The sequence below is a fragment of the Oncorhynchus nerka genome, linkage group LG21 (genome assembly GCF_034236695.1).
Source record: "Oncorhynchus nerka isolate Pitt River linkage group LG21, Oner_Uvic_2.0, whole genome shotgun sequence".
NCBI lineage: Eukaryota > Metazoa > Chordata > Actinopteri > Salmoniformes > Salmonidae > Oncorhynchus > Oncorhynchus nerka.
The window spans coordinates 18,269,249-18,294,183 of record NC_088416.1 but is presented as its reverse complement, the minus strand read 5'-3'; the positions used below and the strand labels follow the sequence as shown (position 1 = coordinate 18,294,183).

At 44.6% G+C, this 24,935-nt stretch overlaps 1 protein-coding gene across 1 annotated transcript; it reads left to right on the top strand.

Moving 5' to 3' along the window:
- Positions 1-763: 763 nt before the first annotated feature.
- Positions 764-13,337, top strand: LOC115103487 (neuronal pentraxin-2-like). The gene is made up of 5 exons (XM_029624322.2): positions 764-1,699; positions 8,123-8,429; positions 8,858-9,099; positions 11,996-12,175; positions 12,481-13,337. Exons 1-5 carry the CDS (start codon positions 1,043-1,045, stop codon positions 12,721-12,723), a joined length of 1,629 nt encoding a protein of 542 aa, XP_029480182.2. The 5' UTR covers positions 764-1,042; the 3' UTR covers positions 12,724-13,337.
- The last annotated feature ends 11,598 nt before the right edge of the window (positions 13,338-24,935 follow it).

The window sequence follows — 24,935 nt, the reverse complement described above, 5'->3', positions numbered from 1 at the left end:
CAAAATTGGGGAGAAAAAGGGGTAAAAATTCAACAACAAAAAAACAAACAAAAAATTCAGAATGGTGACATTTGCGCGATCTGTTTTCTATCGTTCATATGCACGTCAGGCTAATGATATAATGTCACGGTGTGGGACTGTGGGTCAGTTAACCTTGTCGGAGTGGGCGCCCTGATTCTAGTTTGTGAGCTAGGCAGGCTACTGCCTGGGAACGTCTCCCACTCAGAAGTACGAGATGGGGAGGGGGCGGGGGTAGGTTGACCTCAGGTCTCCCCACAAATAGCGTATATCTAACTTTGTACAGTCTGAAGGGGGGGGGGGTCTCCCAGGGAGCCATACAAACTAGAACCGCCACTGCTTACAACACTTCCACCATCAGTATTCCTGTCTCCCGGGAACGTTGGATTTGACTAATGGGGGCGCGCGCTAGAATGTGTGCTATGTGCCCGCGCATCATCCCTGATGAGAACCCGCTGTACGAGCTTTATGATACCCTAGGCTACTACAGTTCCACGAGTTGGACTGTTTTGTTATTTAGGTTATGCATTCATCGACATAAATACATAACATCAAGCGATAACAGCATATGAAAAGCACCTCGATCTAAATGTGATGCGAGACACCGTCTCATATCATTCGCACCATCTCCCGTTTCCGCCTCTTGATATTTGACTTGCATACTGTTTCGCGCTCTCTCTCTCTCTCTGGTTGTCCTGGTGATGACGAGATAGAGGAGCCTTACAACACTGACTCCAAGAGACAGAGGGATGAGATAGAAACGGTTGGAGCGTGTATCTGCATTCATTATAGCCTAATTATTAAATGATGTGGGACATATCCTATATATTGACTAAAAGCCTAGCAAAGCCATAAAATGCTTCTTTCATGATATGTTCATGGATTATTTGACCTGCCAAAAATGTTTTACTCAGGCTGCGCTATTTCAGTGTTGTTGAACTAGATAGACACGCTTTTTTTCTCATAATTATTGATTTCTTACGCCGCCAACCTGAAGTTCATCGTTATCATCTTGGCCGCCGGGATGGTGGCCTTCGTTGGAGCAGTCATCTGCATCATCGCCGCGGTCCATACCGGCTCCGCTGCGGAATCTACCCAGCAGCCTGTGGCAGACAACCAGTCGCAGTCTCCTTACGCTGGAGTGCAGCTGACTTTCCCCGGGGGCTCCGTGGCGCGAGCGGGTCCCCTGGGCGCTATCCATGGTTCTGAAAGGCAGCACGGAGAAGCGCTCACCTTCTTCCACGTTGCCAGCGGCTTTGATGCCGTCGATGGAACTAGACAGGTTAGTCAACTTATCTGCACCCCAGTCCCCGCCGGAGAATGCAACCCCAAAAACTTTCAGCAACAAGCTGAAGACCCGTCGCTGTACGCCGGAGAAGACTGGGGATACTTCCGCACCACGGCAGAGGAACTACAACAGACAGTGCTCCAGCAGAAGGACCAGATTATCACCGACCAGCGGACCATTAGGGATCTGTCAGGCAAGCTTTCGGAGTGTGAGAGCGGAATAGAGGGGCGTAGAGGCGCGGGGCTCTGGGGAGGTAAGAGGGTAGATGAGGTCCGGCTCGTAGTCCGGGACCGTGCTCCGTCGTCGACTGTGGCACAGCTGCTCACCGCTCAGGCTGTGGACGAGCTGGAACAGGCTATCGTTCAGATGAAAGACCGCATAGAGAAAGTGGAGGTAAGGAGAATTAGAGGAACGTGTGTCATGTCTGTTGGTGTTGAATTCCACTATCACATATCTTTATTTTAAACGAACTTGTTATTGTATCGTTAAATAAATCAGTGAATAGGCTAATTCTGCCGCTCTTGTGTGTCAGCTGACCTGCTTGGCAGACCTCGATAGCATTCACTCAATCTGAATTTCTACTCACGTCTCTGACCGCAGTATGTCGGTGTGGGTGTGGCTGCGTGGTTTTACTGTTTAATTGAGACCATTTCCAGTTGATAGAAATCAGGGACAGTATTAGATTAGGTGAGATGACCGCCTACAGCAGGGGTGTCAAACTCATTTCGCATCGTGGGCCACATACGGCCTAGGGAGATGTCAAGTGGGCCGGACCATTAAAATTATACCATACTCTGCTACACTGCTCCACGAAATTGAAAATTTATGGAGTTGTATGAACAGTAGAATTCCATCACACAACTTTTGTTTTGAAGCTGCTGACTAACATTAAAGTGCACATTTTTTAAATCACCACAGTAAGGATTCATCTTCACAGAGCTGTATTCTTTCAATGCAAACCGTATCTAAGGCAGCATTTTAAAGGTGTTAGTCTAGTCTGGACTTGTATTTGTTCCTGAAACTTGGCATCTTTTGGCCTGTACAAGTGCATCAACACCAGGTGTCATGTCCTGACTAGCTGTCACTTTCAGAATGTCATTTAAGTGCTTGTTTGTGAGCCTTGAACGCATTTTTGTTTTATTGATATTCATCACTGAGAAAATTTGTTCACAAAGGTAGGTTGTCCCAAACATGCACAAAATTTTAGCAGCCAGGGCTGTTAATTTGGGGTACCCTGGTAGTAGATACTGATAAAATCTGTCCAGACCTACAGAGGCAAATTTGCCCTTCAAATCTGCATCACACTGCAAATCAATTATCTCTAGCTGAATTTCGACCGGCAGATCAGAAGCTTTAACTGTGAAAGGTGAGCGAAAAACTGAAAATTCTGTCTCAAGTTCACCAAATACCTGAAAACGTTTCTCAAACTCCCGCAGTAGTCCTGCAATTTTGTCTTTGTACCGTTTCATGTCCGCATCAGGTCTGGTCACACACACATCTCTCAGACAGGGGAAATGAGCAGGGTTGCCATTTGCCAGTTGCATCTCCCACAAAGTCAGCTTCAACTTAAATGCATGTATGTTGTCAGAAAACTGTGTGACAACTTTTTTGCGGCCTTGCAACATTTTGTTCAGATTGTTCAAGTGTTCAGTAATATCAACCAAGAATGCAAGGTCCCGTAGCCATTCCTGAGATTGTAATTTCAACACCGGTTTTCCTTTTTTCTCCATGAACTGTCCGATTTCCCCTCGTAGATCAAAGAAATGCCTCAGCACAGCGCCTCGGCTTAACCATCTCACTTCAGTGTGGTATGGCAGGCTGTGGGTAATGTTGCTGTCGCTGAGAAGTTTGTCAAACTGACGATGGTTCAGACCTCTGGACCGGATGAAATTTACAGTGCGAACAACCACCTCCATGACGTGGTCCATTTTCAGCGACTTGCAACACAATGCCTCCTGGTGCAAAATACAGTGAAATGTCCAGAAACGATCTCCTCCATTAAGGGCTTGTACTTTGTCTTTGAACTTTGTCGCGACACCTGCTTTCTTTCCGACCATGGATGGCGCGCCGTCTGTAGCCAGGCTGACAGCGCGGGACCAGTCCACTCCAACTCTGTCCAATGCAGCAACGACAGAGCCGAAAATGTCCTCGGCTGTTGTGGTGTCCATCATTGGCACCAACTCAAGAAACTCTTCAGTAACAGTCAATGTCTCATCAACTCCTCGAATAAATATGGCCAGTTGGGCCACGTCTGTGATGTCAGTGCTCTCGTCAATTGCCACGGAAAATGCAATAAATGACTTGACTCTCTGTTTCAATTGACTGTCTAAATCTGCCGATAGTTCGAAATCCTCTCTGCTATAGTATTCCTCGTCAGGCTAATATTGGCAAAAGCTTGTCGCTTCTCGGGACATACAAGTTCAGCCGCCTTCATCATGCATCGTTTAACAAAGTCACCGTCGGAATACGGCTTCGATGCTAATGCTATTTCGCTAGCAATTAGGTAGCTGGCTTTTACCGCTGCTTCACTGACTTCTCGGCTCTGGATGAAAGTTGACTGCTGTTTCCTCAGACCCGCCAGCAATTCGTTAATCTTATCTCTTCTCAGTTGTCCTTGCAAGCCGTCATATTTTTCGCTGTGATGAGTCTCGTAGTGGCGTCGAATATTATATTCCTTCAATACCGAAACTTGTTGCAAACACACCAAGCACGAAGGTTTTCCGTGCATCTCTGTAAATAAATAGGACGTGGTCCATTTTTCTTTGAAAATTCTACACTCCTTATCTACTTTTCTCCGTTTGGATAACGACATTTTGGCTAATGAGGGTGTAGCGGAGAGGTAGAGACCAAGGTATTAACAACGTCGTAACAAGCAGCAGATGGCGCATTGATACCGTCTGCTGTTTTCAGTCTGTCTCAGTGATGCGGCTTGTCTTCTACTCTGATGGAAAGAGTGCGCCCCTTAGCGGATAATCCATGAATTGCAGCGAATTAAAAATATTAATTCCATGTCTTTTATGCATTTTTTCCACTTTCAAATTATCCTGCGGGCCTGATCGAACCTCCTTGGGGGCCGGTTCCGGCCCGCGGGCCGTATGTTTGACACCCCTGGCCTACAGGTAACTGCCAAAATAAAGGAAACACCCACATCAAGCCACCACAAGCCGCCAGAACAGCGAGTCTTGGCATAGATTCTTCAAGTGCCTGGAACTCTATTGGGCGGATGTGACACCATGCTTCCACAATAAATTCTATAATTTGGTGTTTTGTTGATGGAAAACACTGTCACAGGCGTTGCTCCAGAATCTCCCATAAGTGTTCCAATGGGTTGAGATCTGGTGACACACACACACACGCACACACACTTGCACACACACACACACACACACTTGCACACACACACACACACACACACACACACACACACCCTTTAAACATCCTATGCTCCTTTGAGACCCCATCTTTCAAAGTCACTGAGATCTATTTTTGTAGCCATGGTTAAAATAAAGGTTATTGCTATCTGGGATCCTTGGGACATCCCTACCCTAAAACCCTAACCTTAATCCCTATCCTTTACCGTAAACCCTAACTTTAACCATAACCCTTACCTAACCCCGAATTTAACCCTGACCTAAACCATTTTGAATGTCAACTTCAATGAGTTAAAGTCGAAGTCCCAAGGACCCCGGATAGCAAGGACTCCCAAATAATGGGCAATTGGGAATTTTTATACATGACCCTAAGCATGGGATGTTAATTGCTTAATTAACTCAGGAACCACACCTGTGGAAGCATCTGCATTCAATGTACTTTATATCCCTCGTTTTACTCGAGTGTTTCCTTTATTTTGGCAGTTACCTGTATATCAACATCTGACTTATTGTCCATGAAAATTGATTAGCTGCATTATATTGAAATTGATTAGATACATTATATTCGACTTGGCTATAGCTTATTAGAGTTCAACTCAATATTGAGGAACCAATCAGTTACTTCACCAAAATCTATTTACATATTTTGGTATCACTTGTTGCTGTTGCATCATTACAAATGTCTTCTCAACACTGCTTCACAACTCAAGTTACATTTAGCCAATTTGATGAATGGAAACCCCAAAACTAGAATGTTGTAGGATAATTGGTTAGGCCTAGTCTACAGATACATGAGGATTTGTTATTCCAGGCACCTCTGCTTCCCAACATAACTAGCCCAGGGGAGGAGAAGAGGGGGGATGGAGGAGGGAGGGGAGAGTAGAGTAACACAAAGCGGCTTTATAGCTGACTGCCAAGCAACATGTGATGTACAACCCCATTTCTTCTGGAGAAAATATAATAAATTATTCATCCGACCAGTTACCTATATTTGTTGAGAGCAGAGACCATCATGTTCTTTTTTCAGCCTCTGCCTAGCACACTACTATTATACTATATCCGTGGTGTACCTCTGTATCTGTGGTCCTACCGTCTTTGGTCATTGAACCCCCAGTCATGGTGCAACTGATCATTAGGCCTATAATCTTAACAAATGTACCCCATGTGGAAAGGTGAGGTACCCCTAAGGGTACTAGTACCTCATGTTGAGAACCACTGCTCTATATGTAACAGCATGTGCCTCACTGTAAATAATATGTTGTGTTGTCTGTGTGTCTATTTGACTGCACTTCGCTTTGCTGCAGTTGTAGTGTTTTTCCTTGGCTGACTATTGACTGAGAGGGCCTTCAATTACTTGTTTTCCTGGCACTATTTCTGCATTTCTCTGCACATAATTGATTGTCCATAATGAAAATAATAACAAATCCGGAGATTAGAGTGCTTATCTAACACAAAGGCCCCCATTAATCACAGCACATTAAAAAGTGTGAGTGCAGCTCTAAAAATCGAACTGGCTTCCAGTGTTGCGTTCGAGACCACCTAAAAGCGAGACCGATTCAAGACCAAGACCAGAGCAAATCGGGTCAGAGTCAAAACCAAGATCGGAGGGGGGGTGAGACCAAGTCAAGAATGAGACCGGGAGGGGGACAAGGGGTCCGAGACCGAGTCAAGACCGAGACCAGAAAAATTAGAGTCCAACTCAAGACCATGATTGTAATTTAGTCAAATTGCCACCATAATAAGAGTTCAAATGTCCAGTATTTCTGTGTTCATATTTCAGAAGAACATACAGTATGGATTTCTTAGACATTCAGAATGGTGAGAAAAACATGCATACGAAGGGCAAATAGAGCCACTCTACAAATGATTACTAACCCAAACACAGTGAGGAACAATGAGGGCCTTCTATACCTTCAGAGAAGGGCAAAGGATTTATAAAATAATAATAACAATAATAATTACAATTATATTACTCTTTTCAATTATGTTCTGATTTATAATCGCTTCAGTTTTTGTTGGAAAGGAAAGGGTTAACACATATCCAATCAGGATTTTTCTTTGGTCATTTCTAGGGCTAGCTAAATCAGCCATTGGCTAGGCCATCAGAAGCTAGATAGAAGGCATCTGCCATTCAACTGTGTTAGGGAAACATTTTGGAGTGACAGTGGAATCAACCAATCACATTTTGAATTGTAATCGGTGGGATCATTTGAACAAAAAAGCATTCTCTTCTCAAAGGCCAACGGGTCACTGCGCAATAGCAAGCAATAGTTTTCACATGGTCTAGCTAGCTATCCTTTGTTGTAGACTAATTTGCAGCAGCTGCAGCAGGTGTTATCAAAGAGGACGTTGTTGCATATTTGTTAGCTTCTCCCTTTTCAAGAATAACTTTCAACAAGAAGTTAACATTTTACTGCAGTGGGCTCAATCAGGGTCACATAGAGTTATTCTTGGTACTTAAACAAATCTACTTTGAAAGAAAAACCACACACATGGTTATGGGATTAAAAAAAGACACCTGTACCATGTCAGATATAGAGTTAAAATATATAAAAAATATATGTGCAATACCCACTGGAAAAAAAGTGGGTATACGGTGTATACCTGCATATAGTGCCACACCCTGATCTGTTTCACCTGTCCTTGTGATTGTCTCCACCCCCTCCAGGTGTTGCTTATTGTATTTATCCCTGTGTTTCCTGTCTCTCTGTGCCAGTTTGTCTTGTAGGTTTCCAAGTCAACCAGCGGTTTTCCTGTTCCCCTGCTTTTTGCATTCTCCTTTTTATAGTCCTCCTGGTTTTGACCCTTGCCTGTTTCTGGACTTTGTACCTACCTGCCTGACCATTCTGCCTGCCTTGACCACAAGCCTGTCTGCCACTCTGTACCTGCTGGACTCTGACCTGGTTTTGACCTTTTTGCCTGTCCACTACCATTCTCTTGCCTACTCCTTTGGATTAAAAAACATTGTAGGACTCCAACCATCTGACCCCTGTGTCTGCATTTGGGTCTCGCCATGTGCCTTGATATATAGTTTCCACCTCACCACTGGCCCTTTGTGTTTTACAAAAAGTGCGCTCTCGTACATGAGTGCGCTGGTATTTCCGTTGCTGTCCTTTCAGAATCATAAACCTGTCACACACTGAAGGCCAAGGTCCAATAGGTTCGCCACTGCCCAAACATGTCTATAATAGATATAAAGACTGTTCAGGTATGAATGTTTCAAGACAGGAGTGTATATATTTGGCCTGGCTAAGTGGTTTTATGTGCTTATTGAATGGAAGCTTATAATTCCACGTTTTTTACTCCGCTGGTCTCGGGAAGAAATTACGAGTCCTCACCGAGACAAGACAGAGACACTCAAAATGTACTACACCACTGCTGGCTTCATTTGTCTTTGTATTTCATTGTCTGCTCTTCCCTCCCTCCCACACTCCCTCCCATGAAGTCAGATATCGGACCGCTGGCGTTCCCTCACAACCACACAGATGCAGCAACTGCGATGACTTCAAGAGGTGGTGGTGGTGGGCTCTCTGAGGCCCCTGATAGTTGGGGTGAGGCAGGGCCAGGGGGACAGGCAGGGGATGGACCAAAGCAGTGGCCACGGGTGGAAGATCTGGAAGGAGAGCTTGAGAGGAAGCTGGAACTCCTGGAGAAGGAGAGGAAGGCCCTGCGAAAGGAATCCCAAAGACACTGGCAAGAGATCGACCAGGGGATGAACTCCCTACACCACCGCATTGCTGGCCTGGAGGAGGGTGAGAGGAGGGGCAGAGGGTTAGGTGTAAGAGAAGATCAATGGTAATGAGTGATAGTCATACCTGAATTATATTAATTTATATGGTGGGGGAGGTTAAGAGTCGGGGACATGAAACCATAACTGATGTACCAGAAAGGTAACTTATTATCAATCTATGAAAACGACATCAAAACATTATGATACAGAATAAGAAAAAAGTACATAACAAGAAAGAAAATCCAAGTGGATATATCACAGAAGAGAGATGAGATATCCTGGGGGCAGGAAAGAAGTCAAATGTGTGATGTAGCCATTGTATAAACCCCCAAATACACTACACAGTTCTAATAAGACAAGTCTATTCAACATCCCCCCCTACCAAATTACTTCATTACTCAAACACTCTCCATCCCTCTCTATTTCTCCACCCATACCTCCTTACCCCAGGACTTTCAGAGTACACCTATCCCGAGGGCTACACGCTGTCCTTCCCAGCGCGTACCAACTATATGTACGCAGTGGTGCAGCACCCCATCCCTGAGCTGCGTGCCTTCACGGTGTGCCTCTGGCTGAGACCCACCGAGGGGGGCATCGGCACCCCCTTCTCCTACGCTGTAGCGGAGCAGCCAAACGAGCTAGTCCTGCTGCAGGGCATGCACACCCCTGTGGAGCTGCTCATTAACGACAAGGTGATGGAGGAAACAGAGCAGAAATATTTTAGGGCACACTGAGTTAGACACAGCACAATTAAAGATTTACATTTACATTACATTTAAGTCATTTAGCAGACGCTCTTATCCAGAGCGACTTACAAATTGGTGCATTCACCTTATGACATCCAGTGGAACAGCCACTTTACAATAGTGCATCTAAATCTTTTAAGGGGGGTGAGAAGGATTACTTTATCCTATCCTAGGTATTCCTTAAAGAGGTGGGGTTTCAGGTGTCTCCGGAAGGTGGTGATTGACTCCGCTGTCCTGGCGTCGTGAGGGAGTTTGTTCCACCATTGGGGGCCAGAGCAGCGAACAGTTTTGACTGGGCTGAGCGGGAACTGTACTTCCTCAGTGGTAGGGAGGCGAGCAGGCCAGAGGTGGATGAACGCAGTGCCCTTGTTTGGGTGTAGGGCCTGATCAGAGCCTGGAGGTACTGAGGTGCCGTTCCCCTCACAGCTCCGTAGGCAAGCACCATGGTCTTGTAGCGGATGCGAGCTTCAACTGGAAGCCAGTGGAGAGAGCGGAGGAGCGGGGTGACGTGAGAGAACTTGGGAAGGTTGAACACCAGACGGGCTGCGGCGTTCTGGATGAGTTGTAGGGGTTTAATGGCACAGGCAGGGAGCCCAGCCAACAGCGAGTTGCAGTAATCCAGATGGGAGATGACAAGTGCCTGGATTAGGACCTGCGCCGCTTCCTGTGTGAGGCAGGGTCGTACTCTGCGGATGTTGTAGAGCATGAACCTACAGGAACGGGCCACCGCCTTGATGTTATTTGAGAACGACAGGGTGTTGTCCAGGATCACGCCAAGGTTCTTAGCGCTCTGGGAGGAGGACACAATGGAGTTGTCAACCGTGATGGCGAGATCATGGAACGGGCCGTCCTTCCCCGGGAGGAAGAGCAGCTCCGTCTTGCCGAGGTTCAGCTTGAGGTGGTGATCCGTCATCCACACTGATATGTCTGCCAGACATGCAGAGATGCGATTCGCCACCTGGTCATCAGAAGGGGGAAAGGAGAAGATTAATTGTGTGTCGTCTGCATAGCAATGATAGGAGAGACCATGTGAGGTTATGACAGAGCCAAGTGACTTGGTGTATAGCGAGAATAGGAGAGGGCCTAGAACAGAGCCCCATCAGATCCTCCTCTCCACCCTCTCCGAGTTGGGCAACTCCGGCGCGGCCCACGCTTGGATTGCGTCCTACCTGACAGGTCGCTCCTACCAGGTGGCGTGGCGAGAATCTGTCTCCTGTCTCTGGTGAGAGCACGTGGTGAGGAGACAGATTCTCGCCACGCCACCTGGTAGGAGCGACCTGTCAGGTAGGACGCAATCCAAGCGTGGGCCGCGCCGGAGATGCCCAACTCGGAGAGGGTGGAGAGGAGGATCTGATGGTTCACAGTATCGAAGGCAGCCGATAGGTCTAGAAGGATGAGAGCAGAGGAGAGAGAGTTAGCTTTAGCAGTGCGGAGCGCCTCCGTGATACAGAGAAGAGCAGTCTCAGTTGAATGACTAGTCTTGAAACCTGACTGATTTGGATCAAGAAGGTCATTCTGAGAGAGATAGCGGGAGAGCTGGCCAAGGACGGCACGTTCAAGAGTTTTGGAGAGAAAAGAAAGAAGGGATACTGGTCTGTAGTTGTTGACATCGAAGGGATCGAGTGTAGGTTTTTTCAGAAGGGGTGCAACTCTCGCTCTCTTGAAGACGGAAGGGACGTAGCCAGCGGTCAGGGATGAGTTGATGAGCGAGGTGAGGTAAGGGAGAAGGTCTCCGGAAATGGTCTGGAGAAGAGAGGAGGGGATAGGGTCAAGCGGGCAGGTTGTTGGGCGGCCGGCCGTCACAAGACGCGAGATTTCATCTGGAGAGAGAGGGCAGAAAGAGGTCAGAGCACAGGGTAGGGCAGTGTGAGCAGAACCAGCGGTGTCGTTTGACTTAGCAAACGAGGATCGGATGTCGTCGACCTTCTTTTCAAAATGGTTGACGAAGTCATCTGCAGAGAGGGAGGAGGGGGGGGGAGGGGGAGGAGGATTCAGGAGGGAGGAGAAGGTGGCAAAGAGCTTCCTAGGGTTAGAGGCAGATGCTTGGAAATTAGAGTGGTAGAAAGTGGCTTTAGCAGCAGAGACAGAAGAGGAAAATGTAGAGAGGAGGGAGTGAAAGGATGCCAGGTCCGCAGGGAGGCGAGTTTTCCTCCATTTCCGCTCGGCTGCCCGGAGCCCTGTTCTGTTTTAAGATGGAGCTATAACAGTACCTGAGAGTTTACTGTTGTATGATTTCTGCGACCAAAATGGCACCCTATTCCCTATGTACTGCACTACTTTTGACCAGAGCCCTGGTCAAAACTAGTGTGCTTACATAGGGAATAGGATGCCATTTGGGACAAAGACAAAGCCCCGTTTCGGCTAGAGCTGGGAGTGTAGTGTAGATCAGCATGAGGCCATTATGGCAATACATTGCCTGGAAGGCATAGAGAGCTACCTAGCTGGCTGTGCCCTTGAGGAAGGGCAGTCCGTGCCTTTGAAAAAGTAATACTGCAGTCCTCAAATGTTACTGTAATAAAAGAGCTGGATGAATATATTCCAGGGGGAAATTTGTTTAATGTCTCCATACAGTGTGTTAAGCAGCAAGATATCAACACTTAAAAAGTACAATATTTTATTTAATATAATATTGAGTTTTAGTGTATGATATTCTTTACAACACATGGTTTAGGGTCAGTACTGAGAACCACTTCGTCGTATGATTGATTGTCCATTGAATTGTTTGCTATTGCCATCTTAAATACTCAATTTGCAGTCTAATATAGTCTACAGTATCACTGCATTACCTGCACTATAGCACTAACACTCACACTAACCCAAACTGTTGTCCTCTCACCCCTAGGTGGCGGAGTTACCTCTGAACCTGTCTCGGGGCAGCTGGCACCACATCTGTGTAAGCTGGAGCCAGAGAGGTGGGGCGTGGCAGGCCTACCAGGGGGGCAAGCTGAGAGGAGAGGGGCAGGGCCTGGCAGCCTGGCACCACATCAGGCCTGGGGGAGTCCTCATCCTGGGCCAGGAACAGGTAAGACCTGGAGGGGTTGGTATTTTGGTGAGGAGTGGCAGGTTGAAGAGACCGCAACGGCATAGACCTATAGGGGGTTGTTGTTTTTAAAGGAGAACATATTTTATTGTTCATTGAGATATAGACACAGGGATGAAATGAGAAGGGGCAGGTGAGAGGAACATGCAAAGTTGAAGTGGGGGACTTGAGCATCAAACCCCAGTCTCTCAGGGCAATGCCAAGTCCGGAGTTACCACTAGACCAAACTCTGACACATCCCTTCCTCTTTTCACCCCTTTCACTCCTCCACCTCCTTCTGCCTGTAGGACACTCTGGGCGGGCGTTTTGACTCGTCCCAGGCCATGGTGGGGGAGTTATCCCAGTGGAACGTATGGGAGCAGGTCCTGACCCCCAGCGAGGTGTCCAGCCTGGCCCACTGCAGCCAGCACAGCCCCCAGCCAAAGGGTAATGTGGCCCCCTGGACCAACCGGGAAGTAGAGGTGTTTGGAGGAGCCACCAAGATGCCCATGGAGCCCTGCGCTGGCAAACGCACCAACACCCCAATGTGAGGGGAAGGGTGATATAGGATCCAGGGACCTTATTTACAAAGCGTCTCAGAGTAGGACAAGTGATTGGGGAAAAATCAATACAGTTACATATCGCAATATTCTTTTGGACAATATTATAGTGATACTTTTTGTTGTTGTTGCTAGGTAGTGTTAGCTAGCACAAGTCAGCTATGCCTGCGCCAGAACGTTGGTATTTTGTTGCTCTCCATTTTCTTTTAAAATAGTGAGCCAACATGTTTTCAATGCTTTTATTTCCATGACCGATCAAAACTCATTTTCTCATGCTCTCTTGTCTCTCTTCAGCAGACATATAGAGAGCAATCTCTTTGGAACATCAAATTGCAATAAAATTGCCGTATCGAATCGCAATACATAAAGAATTGTGAGAATCAGTATTGTCACCTACATGTAAGTATCATGATAATATTCGTGAGATCCCTGGCAATTTCCCAGCCGTACTGTACGTGTCATATTATACAGCTGTGTTGAAGTAGGGCAAAACATTGTGGAGGTAACATATTTCTATCTGAACAACTAGTTATGTAGAACAGCAGGAATGCCTAACTGACAGTAGATTAAGGAATCATGTCAGCTCTATTCAACACATTTCTATCTGCAATGTTTGGTATATTATACATTGTGAATTTGTGAAGTGAATTTATGGGTGGAGCTTGGGTGAAAGGGAGTAAGGGAATGGGGAAATGAGGCGCGTGTTTAGAAGTGGGAGTGACACTGGTTTTGTAACTACTCATAAAGACTTTATTTATCCCTCAAGGGGTAATTTTGTTTTGTTTTGCATGTTTTATTTTTCTATGTTTTACATCTATTGTTGATTAAGTTTATTCAGAGCTACAGGACACAGAGTGGGTCGGCTAGGCATACATACTTTTGCATTTCAACTGCTGCTTTGGACTTGGTCTATGGCCAAGCACTAGGTCCGAGGAACCGATTTTGTTTTCTCAATAGGAGCAAACAATTGGGTATCTATAGCTTTCTCTATCATTTGACTTGTGTCTAACCGAAGGGGATAACTCAAGTGTACATTATGATTTTATATAACATTTTATATGCAGACATTAAGAACACACAATCGTGTCTGTCCAGCGTTGATTTTTTAAATAACTTTTTGTATCAACTTGTTTCAAAATAGCATTGTTATTGTATCTCTTTTCATATTCCTTCTCGTTAACATTTTTATAAATAGTTTATCTTAGTAATACAGCATGTCTAATCATTCCCTATGACTAATAAGAACTACAGAAACAGAGATATGAACTAATCTCTTTGGCACTAATTCAAATTCAGTAACTGTATCCAGTAATGTCAATGTGTGGCTTGAATTGATCCAGAAAATATGTCTTAGACTTGGGCAGTGCTGTTACCCAAGCTCATTGAATAACTGTGTTGCACAATATGGTATAGCACACAGTTTGATACTTGCTAGAACACCAGAATAAGTATTGGTACCAAGTTGTACTGTCATGTATAAACTGTGTTATATAATGCTTTTATATTCAATGTAAACAGTGATATGAATAACAATGGGTTTAAATGCATGTCATTATACTGCAGACATGTATTCATTTTACATATCAATGCACATTCATATATAATTCAATGTATGAAAGCCCTCTTCATCTTCTACACCTTGCCATCCAGTGACGTGAGGTCTGAGGCCGGGTAGGCACATTCTATTGAGGCTCATAAAGCTACGGTGTTACGGTGTTTATCGGTATGACACGATCACAAAGATAACCATCAAACAGAAACAACCATTAGACTCGCATTCACAGGCCGTAATTGCTTGTGCCTCACTCAGGCGACTTTCAGCACCACAGACAGCGACCCAAATGCAAGTGAGTCGGTCTACTTGTAAACAGCACTACACACACAACATCAAATCAAATGTTATTTGTCACATGCGCCGAATACAACAGGTGAGTGATATGCTTACTTACAAGCCCTTAATCAACAATGCAGTTTTAAGAAAATATAAGTGTTAAGTAAAAATAGATAAATAAAAGTAACAAATAATTAGAACAGCAATAAAATAACAATAGCGAGGGTATGTACAGGGGGTACCGGTACAGAGTCAATTGGGGGTAGAAGCTGTTAAGAGGTCTTTTTGACCTAGATTTGATGCTCCGGAACCGCTTGCCGTGCGGTAGCAGAGAGAACAGTCTATGACTAGGGCTTCTGGAGTCTTTGACAATTTTTAGGGCCTTCATCTGACACCGCCTGTTAAAGAGGTCATGGATGGCAGGAAGCTTGGCCCCAGTGATGTACTGGGGCATATGCACTGCCCTCTGTAGTGCCTTGCGGTCGGAGGCCAAGTAGGTGCCATACCAGGCAGTGATGCAACCAATCAGGATGCTCTCGATGGTGCAGCTGTAGAATTTGAGGATCTGAAGACCCATGACAAATCTTTCCAGTCTCCTGAGGGGGAATAGGCTTTGTAGTGCCCTCTTCACAGCTATCTTGGTGTGTTTGGACCATGATAGTTTGTTGGTGATGTGGACACCAAGGAACTTGAAGCTCTCAACCTGCTCTACTACAGCCCCTTCGATGAGAATGAGGGCGTGCTCAGTCCTCCTTTTCCTGTAGTCCACAATCATCTCCTTAATCTTGATCATGTTGAGGGAGAGGTTGTTGTCCTGGCACCACACGGCCAGGTCTCTGACCTCCTTCCTATATGCTGTCTCGTTGTTGTTGGTGATCACGACTACCACTGTTGTGTCATCAGCAAACTTAATTATATTGTTGGAGTCGTGCCTGGCCGTGCAGTCATGAGTGAACAGGGAGTACAGGAGGGGACTGAGCACGCACCCCTGAGGAGCCCCCGTGTCGAGGATCAGCGTGGCGGATGTGTTGTTACCTACCCTTGCCAGCTGGGGGCGGCTCGTCAGGAAGTCCAGGATCCAGTTGCAGAGGGAAATGTTTAGTCCCAGGGTCCTTAGCTTAGTGATGAGCTTTCAGGGCACTATGGTGTTGAAAGCTGAGCTGTAGTCAATGAATAGCATTCTCACATAGGTGTTCCTTTTGTCCATGTGGAAAGGGCAGTGTGGAGTGCAATAGAGATCTGTGGATCTGTTAGGACGGTATGCAAATTTGAAAGGTTCTAGGGTTTCTGGGATAATAGCGTTGATGTGAGCCATGACCAGCCTTTCAAAGCACTTCATGGCTACATATGTGAGTGCTACGGTCAGTAGTAATTTAGGCAGGTTACCTTGGTGTTCTTGGGCACAGGGACTGTGGTGGTCTGCTTGAAACATGTAGGTTTTACAGACTCAGTTAGGGAGAGGTTGAAAATGTCAGTGAAGACACTTGTCAGTTGGTCAGCGCATGCTCGGAGTACACGTCCTGGTAGTCCTTCTGGCCCTGTGTCCATGTGAATGTATACCTGTTCAAACGTCTTATTCACATCAGCTACAGAGAGCGTGATCACACAGTCGTCCGGAACAGCTGATGCTCTCGTGCATGTTTCAGTGTTACTTGCCTTGAAGCGAGCATAGAAGTAATTTAGCTCAACTGGTAGGCTTGTGTCACTGGGAAGCTCGCGGCTGTGCTTCCCGTTGTAGTCTATAATAGTTTGCAAGCCCTGCTACATCTGACGAGCATCAGAGCCGGTGTAGAAGCATTCGATCTTAGTCCTGTATTGACGCTTTGCCTGTTTGATGCTTCGTCGGAGGGCAAAGCGGAATTTCTTATAAGCTTCCGGGTTTGAGTCCCGCTCCTTGAAAGCGGCAGCTCTACCCTTTAGCTCAGTGCGGATGTTGCCTGTAATCCATGGCTTCTGGTTGGGGTACAGTCACCGTGGGGACGATGTCGTCGATGGACTTATTGATGAAGCCATTGACTGATGTGGTGTACTCCTCAATGCCATCGGAAGACATATTCCAGTCTGGGCTAGCAAAACAGTCCTGTAGCTTAGCATCTGTTTCATCTGACCACTTTTTTATTGACCGAGTGGTACTCACTGGTACTTCCTGCTTGAGTTTTTGCTTGTAAGCAGGAATCAGGAGGATAGAATTATGGTCATTTTTGCAAAATGGAGGGCGAGGGAGAGCTTTATACACATCTCTGTGAGTGGAGTAAATGTAGTCTAGAGTTTTTTTCCCTCTGGTTGCACATTTAACATGCTGTAGAAATGAGGTAAAACGGATTTAAGTTTCCCTGCATTAAAGTCCCCGGCCACTAGGAGTGCCGCCTCTGGATGAGCGTTTTCCTGTTTGCTTATGGCCAAATACAGCTCATTGAGTGCGGTCTTAGTGCCAGCATTGGTTTGTGGTGGTAAATAGACAGCTACCAAGAATATAGATGAAAATTATCTTGGTAAATAGTGTGGTCTACAGCTTATCATGAGATACTTTACCTCAGGTGAGCAAAACCTTGAGTTCCTTAGATTTTGTGCACCAGCTGTTGTTTACAAATAAAAAATAGACCCTGACCCCTTGTCTTACCAGAGGTCACGACATCTGCCGAAGTTGGTCCCTCTCCTTGTTCAGGCAGCATTTGACGGTCGACATCACCGATCCACTTTTCATTTTCCTTTGGTTTTGTCTTGTCTTCCATCACACCTGGTTCCAATTCCATCAATTCCATGTTGTGTATTTAACCCTCTGTTCTCCCCCTATGTCCTTGTCCGTAATTGTTTCTTGTAGTGCTTGTGCACGGTATGCTGGTTATTACCGGGTTTTGTTTGACCCATTTCATGTATTCTTCTGTTGACAGTGGTTTATGTTTATTAAACGACACCGTTGTAAATCAGTTTTCGCATTACAACGGTTGTTCTATCCTGCCGAAAAAGTGCAAAACCCACCACCTGTATGTTATTTATGTTGTCTTTCAGCCACGACTCTGTGAAACATAAGATATTACAGTTTTTAATGTCCCGTTAGTAGGATATACGTGCTCGTAGTTAATCTATGTTTGTTATCCGGTGATTGTACATTGGCTAATAGAACCGATGGTAAAGGCAGATTACCCACTCGCCGTCAGATCCTTATAAAGCAGACAGACCTACGTCCCCAATATCTCCATCTCTTTCTCCTGCAAATGACAGGGATGAGGGCTTTGTCTGGAGTAAATCCTTCGCCTCCGACTCGTTAAAGAAAAAATCTTCCAGTACGTGGTGAATAATTGCTGTCCTGATATCTAGAAGCTATTTTTGGTCATAAGAAACGATTGCAGAAACATTATGTACAAAATAAGTTACAAATAACACGAAAAAACACACACACTATAGCACAATTGCCGTAAAACAGCAGCCATCTCCTCCAGCGCTCTGTGCCTAGTAGTCACAGCACTACTAATTGACATATATACTTACACAATAGACATGTAATGTCATAATAGTAGACGGCGCTACTATAAATAAACTCTTGCATTTACATTTACCTGTTAACAAAGTCCATTTGTCTATCCTTCTGGGTAAAGACATCAGTGACTGAACTGTAAAACTCCTCCCTGTTTGCCTTCAGTTTTAAAAGTATCTTGGTCTGAATGTGATGGAGATGATGGCAAGGGATGAGGGTCATCCTTGATTCCGGTTTTCGACTGTATGTCTTTATCTGTTTCAGCGCAGAAAATTACTTCTCAATATTGTGGCTGGTATAGTGAGGACCAGCTGCAGTAACTTTGTTGCCTCGAGACAGTCTGTGTCAGGTCATGCTGGAACAAAAAGCTGAGGAGCTGTCCAGGTGTTTTGTCTTGTACCATTTGTGAACTGTACAATCCGACAAGATCAGTCTTAAATCTAACAAAATCGAAGTACTTGGCATATTTTGACAGGCTCTTTGTTTGCTGATGTCAAACGTTTGTGACATTGTTTCACCTTTTTTGCAGTCCACTAAACCAAGGAAATTAAGTTCACAAAAGTGGTCAAACTTGGCTCTCATCTGAACATTGATATTGTCCAGTGTGTTGCTATAGATTTGCCCTCTCCTTACTATGATCGGCTGTTTACTATGAGTTTCGCTTCTTGCCAGGCCCAGATCATTGCATTTCTGCTCAAATCACTCATAGAAGCTATCAAAGTCTTGTTGCTGCCGTTCCAGTGCTTTCATTGTGTCGCTGATCTGGGGATGGCAGACACTCATATCCATCACTTTGTTCTGCAGAACACGGAAGAGCGCATCAGTTTCCTTGAAAATTCCATCATAGGCCATGAGCAAAAGCGAAACACGGTGGCGGTCTCTGGATGGGTTGCTAACTGTTCATTTCTTTCAGCAAAGGCATGTAATAGATCCACATAGTTGCCCCTAGGCCTGGTTGATGTGCTGGCACTCTCATCATTGCCGCAAAATGCCACCGTCTGTTTACCTAGGTAGCATGCCGTAGCATTAATTAGCTAGGGCTTTCAAAATCTCACGGTTCTCTTTTACCTTTGCATTGTGCATGCTGATATTCAATCTCCATTGTTCATTCAATACCAGATCAATCCGTGAGCTGCCAAATGTCTTAAGAGCTATCTGGCTTTTGATGTGAGACACAGGTTTCTCACGCTTGTTGAACGCTATAGACAAATTGTTCAAGTTGCAGTAACCGACTCTTGTCCACACACTGTCACTGGTGGAGAACAGCAGGCGGGGGAAGCAGTAGAGTCGGCTGCTAGCAGTGCAGCCACAGAGCCAGTCTTTCCGTTGATACAACTCAGTTTGGAATTATCGTGTTATTTTCTATTTTCTTTAGATGTAGGTCACTAAACTCAGGTGTTGGTCTTCACACTGTTTCTCTAGAAAATCCAATGTGATGACTGCTAATTATCGAATAATGACCTACTACTTATAATTATTACTCTATTAAATTAATCATGTAACAATTAACTCATTAGGAATTTGGGGCACCACGGGAAAAGTTGTTTCCTGAGTTTCTATCTCTCGACTTAAACTCTACAGATTATCTAAATATCTCTTACATCAATAACAGTACATTATTCATTATTACCTCATATTAATTATTACCTCTCATTCTGAACGTTGTTGACTTCGTAAATCTGCACGTACCCTAACTTAAGTGATGAATCAGCGATACACAAATTGGCTTCATTATTTATTTACTAACTAACTAAACACACACACACAGTATAGGTTATTGATTACTAATGCAATGACAACAGTCCCTATTTTTATTTTATTTTATTTCACCTTTATTTAACCCTTATAGGCCAGTTGAGAACAAGTTCTCATTTACAACTGCGACCTGGCCAAGATAAAGCGAAGCAGTGCGACAAAAAACAACAACACAGTCAATAGCACAATAGAAAAATCTATATACAGTGATTATATAGTCCCTATTGGACTAACCTGATATGACGGCTTGATAAACAATGGAAGGGGGGTTATGTAAGGAGAGGGAGAGACAGAGTCAAATTCTCTTACATACATTTGGAAACTACGCTCACTGTAGTCAGAATATTTAGTACCCTAACAACCGCTCATTCGGATTAGAAATGCAACATATATTTACACGTTGATGTCTTTCTCTGTCGTCTCTCTGTAGTTTGAAGTCTCTGGTTGTCCACCATAGGTCACAATGTCCTTAGTTGTATGCTTCTTTGTTCTGGAGTGTTATTAGAATGGATCCTTCAGGTGTACCACGCGGTAGTGAAAGGGATCTATTCCTCCCTCCCGTCTTTGGTCAATTGCCCTAGACTACTTCACATACCAGCTGCAAACTGTGAATGTTTGGTCTGGTCTTCACCTTCTTCACTCTTCGAGAGTTTCAAAGGGTCTTACCATTTTCTGGTCTTGTAGTTTTAACCATTTCAACGTGTAGACCACGTCCTCACGTTCTCTGGTCTGTATTTAAATTCTCAGCGAGTCATTTTAAGCACTCTGGCCTTGGAGGGCGTTCCATCCTGTTGACACAATATATGTGCTCACGTGGACGGGGTTACTGATTGGGCTCAAGTTTATATGAAAGTCAATATCTCATTCAGAAGGCTAAAATCAAATTTCTATCTTCACAAAAGTATTTTATACTTAAAAAGTATTCTTATATCTAATAATGTATTGTATACAACATTTAGATGCAAACCTGATAACTAGGACATATACACGTTCAGAGTTACAGTTATCTTGTTATACCATCCTTAATGACATCACAAAATAATAAATGATATGACATGATTACTGTTTGGATCCCCACCAACAATTCCAAACGTTTCGATTTCAAAACAAATGTTCCAATGTCCAATCTTTTGCTGTTAGAGTTCTTAGCCAAGAGTTTCTCTACCCACAGCACATTCCTTTTTTCAGTACTGCAGGGCAAGAGAGAGAACGTTTACGACCGGTGTTATGTCATAAAACCGGCCCAACTCCCCTTCCTCTCTGGTGGGAGAGGGGTCTGGCTATCTGTCAACCCTGTGCCGAGCTGATCTGGCAGCTTTGAGCCTCACCAAGGACAGAGAGTCATGACAATAGGCAGGGGCGAGCTCTGACTATCCTCTTGCAAAGCTCTCTACCTGCCTTCATCCGTTAGCTGGCAGTATAAGGTAGAAACACGAATGCGCAAGTCATGTCAATTCCTTTCATTGAGTTTGAATTTGAAGGGCGGGGAAAGGGTACATGGCGAGGCTGCCTTTCCCCTCGCCTCACATTTACATTACATTTAAGTCATTTAGCAGACGCTCTTATGCCTCCTTGTGAATTTTGTACCAGATCACTGCAAATTTGGGAAGTAGTAGTACTAGTTCAGACATCTATTTTATCATGCAGAAAAAAATGAAGTTGACAATGAATATTGATAAAAAAGTATATTTATTTATTTTTCATTAGTTATTTTATCATATATTTTCACACTGCCTACCCTTCCTACCCTAACCACACATCACTGTCGCTTTTTCTGGTTATGACTAAGTGGCAAGTTCCTGTATGGGTATCTTTACCCATATTAAAGAAATGTCCATTAATTTCTCTACTGTAGTTATTATTCCAACATCATTCTGCAGTGTGATCAGTGTTTTGCCTGCCTCTGGTCTGTTCGGCTCATGTCTGCACTTCTATGGTCTCTGTGATATTGTGGCAAACTGTACAGCTTAGAAAAGGAATAAACAATATATTTTCTCTATTAACCAAACAATGTCTTATAGTCAGTGTTGGGAAAATTACTCTTTTGTATTACTTGTATTTTTTAACAGGTTTTTACTCTGTTTAGGCAAATTTGGCATCTCTGTCTTTTTCCTCTTCTTTCCTGTCAGAGTTGGTATACTCTGTGTGTTCATGTCCTTGTCTTCACTGGTTTTGAAATGCACAGCCCGGAAAGCTCAAATGGCCAAAAGTAAAGTCTGTTTCAAATGTGAGTTATGTGTATTTTCTTCCTTTTCCTCTTTGTGTCAATGAATAACCTACTACATCTCAGTTTCAAAATGAGTGATTCTAATATCAGCCTTAGATGGTGGCTATAACACATGAATAGGAAATTATATTAATTGATGTTCACTATGCATGTTCTACATGTGATTGCATATATTTGGACTTTGCGTGTTGATGTGTTTGTGTGTTGCATAGGGGTAGAGCTTTAAGTATTACTGTAGCAGTAGAGCTCATAAATACTTGCTTGCACAGGCTAGATACGTGTGGTTTAAGCACATCTAGTAAGTAGACTTTTACTGTATGGTGAGAGAGGTGCTTCGGGCGTGCATGCTTTTGCACGCCTGTGAGCAAATAAATTGGCAGGATTAAGTGTGTGTGAGTGAGAGCGAGAAAGAAAGAAATAAAGCTCATAGCTATTTGGACAAACAGTGGGATTATACATACTGTGCAGATTAACACTGTGTGTGGGACAAGGACGGTTCCTGCTAGGCTACTTAGTGACCACCCTGTTACTCACTGACACACAAACCCTCGCTCGCACTGCTGCCAGTCACATCCTGTGCTGTCCAGGACACACGCCACAGGTTCAATTTAAAACCCCACTGCTCCAAACACACTGAATTGTAAACACACACACCACACACACACACACACAGACACGCAAACACACACACACACATTCAGCATCAGTGTGAAGCCTTTTCTTCAAGCCCCAGGTGCTTGAATAGGGCAGGGTCAATGGAAACCTGCGTACTGGATATGGAAAAACACAACACAGGATTATAGAAAATATATAGCTTTTACTACAAAGAATCAATGTATACATTTATGAATATGGATGTAGTCTGGTAAATGCAATAAGTACCAGGCAGGACCAAAACACAACCGTGTAAACAATAAATAGTCTCCAAGTCCAAACAGCCACAAGACAAAAGTTGTACTGAGAATATTTACAATTGCTATTTCACAAACAACGAGACTGGAGAAATGATTATCGTTGTGACATTGGAAATGTTGATTGAGACTAGTTGCTCGGGGGGGCTCTGGCAGGCAGAAAGAAATGCATCACCATTCTTCTTTGTGTGGTTTTCCGACAGACTAGAGGCTGTGTTGCGTATCCGTGCCTTTCGCAGGTCGGAATGCGGATTGCATATTTTGGTATCCCCCCCCAAAAAAAATGAAAAAGGGAATGGGACAACTTAAATTGCACCACCCTCTAGCTCTGCACCTATACACTATACCAAAAACCCACCACCCCATTCCGCTACTTTGGCAGTTGGCCTGGGAGGATGGAACCCCTTCTCTCAAAACTTCCTGTAGATCTTCTGCACTCATCTCTCAATACCCAAATGTTTCTCTGCTGCTGCAACGAGGACATCTATCTTCTGTGATTTCCGCTTCATCAGTGCAGTGCAGTTGATCACCATGGCTATAAATGCAAGAAATCCAACCCTACTATAATTCATCCTCTCTGGCTCTCTCTCTTCAGGCCTACTCACTCAGGGACTACCAGTCATCTCACTCGCCCTTGGGCTATCCTCTACTCTCTTCACTGCCTCAGCATAGGAAACTCTCTGCCCCACTCAAGCTCTAACAATCTCAACCTGTCTCGCTCTCAAAGGGCACTTCGGATTCCTATCTGCATGGGGACCCCCACAGTTGACACGCAGTGCTTTCTCTATCCCAACTGTATACTCCCTCTGAATATGTTCTCCTGCCCATTTCTCACATCGTCGGATCTGCACGCTGCTGCAACATGTCCGAATCCTTGGCACCTAAAGCACCATAGCGGGTTCGGAACATAGGTCCTCGCAGAATAGCATATATAACCTAACCTGACCTTATCAGGTAGAAACTCTCATAGCTCAACAAGACAGACAGGGTATTCTTAGTCTCACCATTGTCACTGGGTCTAAATCTCACTAAATGGCAGGCGTCACAAACACTAGGAATATTCCTTTTCATTTGATCCACCTCAACACTCAAGGCTACCACACTGATCACCTCTTTTAGCAGCCCCCTGCTCCGGAGTCCAAAGCGGGCCACAGGTTGAGCCCCTAGCTGTGTGACTCAAAGCGCCGCTTCCTCTGGGAGGCGGATACACAAAAAATCGAAACAATTCTACTTCTCGAAACATTCACAGATGTAGCCATTTCCAGTTTGTCCTTTACCCAGCACGACACAACATATGGTTTGGCCAAAAAGCAGGAAATGGAATCCACTCATTCCAAAAGTCTCACTCCTACTGGCCCAAAATCATCTCTGGTAAGATTCTCAGGGCAAACATTGGAAGTCTCTACCACACCTGTTGCAGACCCACTACATCCTGAACTGGTTCAACTTCAGAGCGCTCACCACTGCCGACTGACTCCATTTCGAGATCATCAAGGTTCTCAAGAGACCATGAACACCTGTCATACCACTAGCCACCTAGCAATTTTATGAAGATGGCTTTAGCTAGCCCAGATAGGTTCCCAATCTCCCAACCTCATAACTAGCTACCAAGAAAACATTTTTAGGCTATCAATCAAGTTAGAGTAGCTTGCTTGTCTAACTATCTTAGCTGGCATGCCTCATGCCTGCTAAAAAGGTTAGTAGACTTTAGAGAAGTAAGCAATCACTTAATCTACTGAATAAGACTTACAATAAGACTTACGCGGCAGCGTAGCCTAGTGGTTAGAGCGTTGGAAGGTTGCAAGTTCAAACCCCCGAGCTGACAAGGTACAAATCTGTTGTTCTTCCCCTGACCAGGCAGTTAAACCCACTGTTCCCAGGCCGTCATTGAAAATAATAATGTGTTCTTAACTGACTTGCTTGGTTAAATAAAGGTCAAAAAAATAATAAAATAAAAAAATAAAAATAGTAGCTGTCCCAGAAACTGAGGCCAACCGCGTGGCG

What these genes read in the sequence shown, in the direction of transcription:
- LOC115103487 (XM_029624322.2), top strand. Translation starts at nt 1,043, where the DNA reads ATGGTGGCCTTCGTTGGAGCAGTCATCTGCATCATCGCCGCGGTCCAT. An exon ending in CATTGCTGGCCTGGAGGAGG is followed by an intron (nt 8,430 to 8,857) that starts GTGAGAGGAGGG and finishes TCCTTACCCCAG; the next exon opens with GACTTTCAGAGTACACCTAT. An exon ending in AGCTGCTCATTAACGACAAG is followed by an intron (nt 9,100 to 11,995) that starts GTGATGGAGGAA and finishes TCTCACCCCTAG; the next exon opens with GTGGCGGAGTTACCTCTGAA.